The sequence below is a fragment of the Sinocyclocheilus grahami genome, unplaced genomic scaffold, assembly GCF_001515645.1.
Source record: "Sinocyclocheilus grahami isolate Dianchi unplaced genomic scaffold, SAMN03320097.WGS_v1.1 scaffold841.1, whole genome shotgun sequence".
Classification (NCBI taxonomy): domain Eukaryota; kingdom Metazoa; phylum Chordata; class Actinopteri; order Cypriniformes; family Cyprinidae; genus Sinocyclocheilus; species Sinocyclocheilus grahami.
This window is the reverse complement of record NW_015506020.1, coordinates 54,905-61,854: the sequence shown is the minus strand read 5'-3', so window position 1 is coordinate 61,854 and position 6,950 is coordinate 54,905. Positions and strand designations below refer to the sequence as shown.

General features: G+C 36.6%; 1 protein-coding gene across 1 annotated transcript in view; it reads left to right on the top strand.

Moving 5' to 3' along the window:
- LOC107562805 (bromodomain and WD repeat-containing protein 1-like) overlaps nt 1–6,950 on the top strand; it is a 43,993-nt gene that overhangs the window by 7,278 nt on the left and 29,765 nt on the right. The window contains exons 2-5 of the mRNA XM_016247529.1: nt 3,775–3,925; nt 4,025–4,120; nt 5,645–5,805; nt 5,895–6,116. Coding sequence (XP_016103015.1) covers nt 3,775–3,925; nt 4,025–4,120; nt 5,645–5,805; nt 5,895–6,116 — 630 coding nt within the window. The remainder of the gene's footprint in view (nt 1–3,774; nt 3,926–4,024; nt 4,121–5,644; nt 5,806–5,894; nt 6,117–6,950) is intronic.

The following is a 6,950-nucleotide window of genomic DNA, read 5'->3' as shown; positions in this document are numbered from 1 at the left end:
GATCCGATTCCAAAACGATTCTTGATCTACATTTTTTCCTAATTCTTCTGCTGTGCAAATACGTCTTTACAACTTTACATTTTAACCAAAATTGCAGTTTCTATGCTTTTTGTTTATAGTTGGAATCTCTGTAAGTCAGTACTGCCAACTTAAAGCTGCAGTTCGTAACTCTTTTTTTGTTTAAAAATGGTCCGAAATCAATATTTGAGCAAGTACATAACCAGCCAGTGTTCAAAACTATCTCCTTACTTCAGCCCAATTCACAACGGTAAGCTTATAATAATGTTTTCTAATTTGAGTGGTACGGGTAGGTTTTCGCGGGAAATTCGAGCATGGCACTGCGTCATTACGTCACGTCTGTAAACAGAGAAGTTGTCCTGGCTACTAGTAGGGCTGTGTATCATCAGCAAAGTCACGATACGATACGTATCACGATACATGACTGCACTGAATTTCACCTCTGCAGAATTTAGAAAAACAGCTGTTTATTAAACACTGCTTACTATAGTGCCATTTCTAACTATTGGCAGAGCAGGCAGCTGACCTCTGCATTATGAAGAGCCTCCATAACTGTACCACAGTACAATATAGGTAATTGCATATGTTTCATGTTTACATTGTGCACTCCCAACCAGGTACAATATTCTGATTGTTTGCATCTTGTTTTTAAGCCCATAAATAATAATGTACTTGTTCTAATAAATTTATATTGTAATGTACTCATTCTAATATGTTTAAAAAATAATTTACATTGCTGGTAGGTTATCATTGCACAAATTACACACTCTACAATAAAAAAAAAAATGAGAAGAGTTCTAAACTAACGCACTGTCTTCACTGTATCTAATGCACACGCTCAAGGCTGATTTATTCTCGAGCGTCCGCAAGTTCGCTTTGAGTGCCCGCGACGTCGTTTCGCGTGACTGTGTGCACAACATTTTTTTTCTTAACAGATGCCCTATTCATTCTTTTTTAGAAACCTCGCACTTTTCTACTCAATTTTAAACGTTGTAAAATTAAGCGTGGTCCACTGCTGCATATGTGCCACAGTATCGATACAGGGCCAGCTGTATCGATACTCGTATCGTCAAATCTCTGTGACGATACATCGTCGTATCGATATTTTGAACACAGCACTAGCTACTAGGTTATCGCATGTGAGGATGCTGCAGGTGGAGGATCGTTTATAGCCTTTTCTCACAGCAGCCAGAATAATTAAATGTATCATTTTGATGGCTGATTGTAATCCAGAAAGGATTGTGTTTATGAAGCATTAGTTTAACACACATTAAATTATATTCCAGTTATAAATGTGCTCTTGATTAGGGTTGTGACGGTGAGGAAATTTTCCCACGGGTTAATCGACGTGTGACAATACCGGTAATACCGGTATCACTGCGGGGGCGGGGCATTCCCTTTTTTCCTCGCTTTCCTTCGCTTTTAAATAGCTTGTGAATTAGCAGCAATTCGGCGTCAATTGCTTGAATGCAACAACAAAATACAACGTCAAACTCACTTTAGCATATATATAAAACAGAACTTTTATTAACAAAACGAATAAAAATACACCATGCTAAAGGGCAGGCTATGCCTAATATAAAATAGCAAATAACTTGCATAAAGTTTAAATGGGTATACAAAACTGGAAATAAGTAAACATGTATAATAAATAACTAAATAAATAAGAAACGTAGAACATTTATTAGCAAAACGAGTAAGAAAGCTTGGAGGCACGGCATACACCTTGATGTCAAATAAAATAAATAAATGACACAAAGTTTAAATAAAGTAAAATTCAGCAAACAATGTGGAACCAATTAAATAAGAAATGAATGTTTTAAAAAAACTTCCAAAGTTATAAACGACAAAAGTCAACAGGTTTTTCAAAATCCAAAATATTGCCAAACAAACACTTTTGCATTTCGTTTAGAAACTAAATCATCCGCGATCGTCTTGTCTGTCTCACCTCACTCTTCTCGTCAGTCAGCTCGACTCACTCTACTCAGTGGAGAAATGAAATCTGATCTGTGATGCGACTGTCGTTCGGCACGATGCATTGAGCAGCCGCATTCAGTTTTTAATTGTAGTGTCTGTTCTTTTACTGAACTAAATTATTTTTATTACTATAAAAAATCAAAACGACGGTGGGGGTCGGTGGGCAAGTGACGTAACGGCTTAACGTATCATCTTCAGCACCGTCTATCGCGGCAAGCCTACTTCTGATTACAGAGCCTGGGATTACAAAGATTTGTATTTTAAAGAAAACCAGTTCGAAGGGAACATAAATTGCTTTTTGGGTTAAAAGAATTTCTTAATATGAAATTCGAAAAGTATGACAATTAGATTAGACTATGCGTAAATTGAAATCTACACGCTAATACACATTATACTCATAGTCACCAATGCTGATGTTGTTAACATTAATCATTTGAGAATAAAGTATAACAATAATAATAATTGGAATGATTTGCTGTGACATGAGCTAATCGATCTTTAGATTTAATCACCATTGGTAGCGAGATTTATTGTAATGCTTTTTTCCTCAGTTGGTCAGAACAAACGTGGCAGACTTGTTACTTGTTCAGATGGCAATATACGGTGAAAATTCTTATTTGGGTCATATTCCAAGACGTAGGCTAGAATCTGTGATTGCAAAGTACAGTAAATATCCACAGTGGTGCTGTGACTGACTGCCACACACTCTTCAGAACATTAGATTCATCCGCGCTGGAGCCGTGCTGACTCAACTCACGCAAGCTAGATAATTCCACACACAGCTGCAATTCCAGGTTTTCAAACAGAGATGGCGACAAAGAGGCAAAACTTACGGACTGCAGCTTTAAAAATAGGGTGTGAATCTTCACTGGTTTCACGATTCAATTCGATTGCGATTTTATCATGTCAACGATTCGATTAAACTCAATATCACGATGCGTCACATTCTCAAATTTCAATATTACTGCACATGCCTACATTTTCATATAAATTTTATATACTTTTTTTTTGTGTGCAAATTTTACTTACTTTTTAAAAATGTAATTATATAAGCAGGCTACTTTTTAAAATAATTACTTATTTAAAAAAAATAAGTGTTCTTTAAGTAGACTATCCGAAAGTTTACAGACAATCATAGTTATGGGTTTTTCTTTTTTCCTCAGCGTTATTGCTGTTTGATTATTACTGATGAGATCACAGACAGAGGCAGCTTTAACAGGCTGCATTCACACCGATTCACATTAATGCACATTTCTATTTCGATATATCAGATATTTTGTCCTGTTCTGAAAACATAACTGACTGTGTTTACATCAATTTCATATAAAAGTATTTGGAGATGCAAGTGCATTTAACCACAGCCGCGATCGAGCTTCAGGACAACAAACGCAAAGCACACGTGAAAGTCTGTCAGTACGTGAGTTTCGTGCATCTTATACGTACTGCATTCCAAACGGCATAAATGAAAGCATATCTAACGTAAAATACTGAAATAACTGCGGGTGTAAGCACACACTGTCAAGCAATGCACACGTGTCTCACAGCGCATATTGTGTGTAATGATGCCCGCCGCGATTGTCTCTAGCGCGCACACCTGCCATATGCGGGGAAAAACCTTGCTCCGAATCATTGAAGAGAGAATCGCGATGCATCGAAGAATCGATTTTTTCTCCCACCCCTAAAAATATATATATGCACACACACACATTTATTCATTTATTTTTTCATTTTGGTAATTCATTACATAACGAAAGTAAAGGATCCTTTATCCTTTGTTAGGTCGCTGCCAACAGACATATTGCACCAGACCACCTGTTGCAAATATGCAAGCAGATTGGTCCGATTCTGGACCGAGAGGTTCCGTCTGGTGTGCCAGGAGTCTACTCTCTACTCGGGGCCGGGAAACACTCTTTACTGCGAACGTCAAAAGGTGAGAAGGCTGGAGCTTTCAACCCCTTCTGCCTTGGTGTGTTTGTCAGCTATCCAAGTGTAAATGTCACTACTGTCTGCCTTCTCTCAACATCTCTAGACTGCGGCAATAGCAGATGGAAAGCTTCCACGTTTGCGGCCCTTCATAGAGGGAGACCACCTGAGAGGCCTTTAAGCTGCAGGGATGCCAATATTGGTGAGTACCTTCCGTTTGCTGTGTCAGGGCTCAACGGTGAGGATTTTTAATAATAATTTTTTTTGCTACATTTTTATACAAAAATACAAAGATCACTGTATACTTTTTTTTTTTTTTAAGTTGGCTTGAAACGGTAGTTCTTTTCTTCCCTATTGTGACGCATATTCAAGTGAAACATTTTCTCGAATGACAGACTTTTTTTTTCATCAGGTATTGATCGGGTCGTTGTTTGCTAATTGCTATGATCTCATTTGAGATGCAGGTTGCTGGAAGAGAGGGAAATATTGTTAGGATGTTGATTATTTAAAAAAAAAAAAGAGGCCTTTAAGCTGCAGGGATGCCAATATTGGTGAGTACCTTCCGTTTGCTGTGTCAGGGCTCAACGGTGAGGATTTTTAATAATAATTTTTTTTGCTACATTTTTATACAAAAATACAAAGATCACTGTATACTTTTTTTTTTTTTTAAGTTGGCTTGAAACGGTAGTTCTTTTCTTCCCTATTGTGACGCATATTCAAGTGAAACATTTTCTCGAATGACAGACTTTTTTTTTTCATCAGGTATTGATCGGGTCGTTGTTTGCTAATTGCTATGATCTCATTTGAGATGCAGGTTGCTGGAAGAGAGGGAAATATTGTTAGGATGTTGATTATTTAAAAAAAAAAATTTCTTAGTAATTGTTTTGATTAAAGATCACTATATGCAGAATGGCAAATATATGCACAGATAAATAATTTAGTTGCTTCTTAACAAATAACTTGCTTTAAAAGCTGAAAATAAGTGAAAAGTTGAAAATAATGTTTATGATGGTCTATGATATGCAGCAATACTTGAATTATAGTGCTATAATGTAACTACATAGAGGACACATTAGACATGACCCAATTATCTACTTGGCTCACCTTCTGTGTATAAAGACAGCACAGAAGCACATGGAGATCCAAAGTACTTGAAATCAAATGATCAAATTAGGGCTCTGAATCATTTACATTCTTTACTAAATCAATTGTTTTTCAGTTAATCACAATTAATTGCATCTGAAATTAAAATTGTTTTTGTAAAATTTGTACAGTTTTTACTTTGAATATAAAAGTAGTTAGAACCATTTTGAAATTTGACAATTTTTAACATTTAATAGTCTGATCATTTACAGTTCAAACCTTACTTCTCTATTGTTTAACAACAATTTTAGAACATGATGGTTGTCATAAGCTGTCAATTCTTGAACAGTCTAATAATAAAATAAGTAATAAAAAACACTAGTTAAAAATCTGTAGTATTAATATTTTTATGTGAGGATTAGATGTCAGAGGGACTGGCAAGGAATTGGGGTTGGAAGGATGATGCTTTAATTGCATCCATGAATGCTGATGTAAGATGATGAACTTTCCACAGCATGGCTTTCCTCTCACTCTGACTCCTAGCCATCCCTGATCCCTGTTGAATGTATTTAGACTTCTGGCCTGGCAAACAGAGAAATGAAATGTTGAGTGATTTGAGTGGATTTCCTCTCTGTGGTTGTAGCGGAGGTGTGCCGAGGCAGAGAGCTCACAGGAGCTCAGCGCTTCAGCTCTATCAACCCTGTCAGCAATTATCAGCACATGAAGATGCACAGGAGGATCCTGGGGCATCTCTCTGCCGTGTACTGTATAGCCTTTGATCGAACAGGTTCCAGGATTTTTACGGTGAGCATCAGTATACTTTTAAAGTGCCCTCAGACTCGGCTCTTGGTCTGCTGTAGAACCCTTGACCCTGTTCATTTCCTGACCCTCAGGGTTCCGACGATGCCTTGGTGAAGATCTGGTCCTCTTTTGACGGAAGGCTTCACTCCACTCTCAGAGGACATTATGCTGAGATATCAGATCTTGCAGTTAACTTTGAGAATACCCTTATTGCGGCCGGGAGCTGCGACAAAACCATTCGAGTCTGGTGCCTTCGTACTTGTGCCCCAGTGGCGGTCCTGCAGGGCCACAGTGGATCTATTACCTCTTTACAGGTAAGAGTGCTGTATGACTTTAGTGTCCTTTTCGTGTTTTTATTAACGCTAAATCAATGTAGGAGCTTGGCAAGTGAATTTACCAGCATTCTCAGTAAATCTTACTGACCATGAAATAGTTTTTGTAATTTATTTTTATTAAAATAGTTTTTGACAAATAAACATGTTAAGATATACGTAATGTTACAATATTTATCTTCTGGGGAAAAAAATCACTGTTTCCACAAAAATATCAAGCAGCAAAAAACAGTTTTTAACATTAGATATATTAAAGGGTTGGTTCACCCAAAAATGAAAATTCTGTCATTAATTACTCGCCCTCATGTCGTTCCAAACCTGTAAGACCTTCGTTCATCTGCGGAACACAAATTAAGATATTTGATTAATTCTGACAGCTCTCTGACCCTCTCATAGACCGCAATGATCCAGGTCCAGAAATGTAGCAAGGAGATCGGTAAAATAATCCATGTGACATCAGGCGTTCAACCGTAATTTTACGAAGCTACGGGAATACTTTTTGTGCGCAAAAGAAAAACATAGTGCTGTCAAATGATTAATCGAGATTAATCGCATCCAAAATAAAAGTTTTTGTGTACATAATATGTGTGTACTGTATATTTATTATGTAGATATAAATAAATACAAATGCATGTATATATTTGAGTAAAATGTGTTCTGCTTATATATTGAATATATTTATGTATAATATAAATTATATGAACATGTAAATACATGTTTAAAGGGGTCATATGATGATTCTAAAAAGAACATTATTTTGTGTATTTGGTGTAATGAAATGTTTGTGGTTTAAGGTTCAAAAAACACATTATTTTC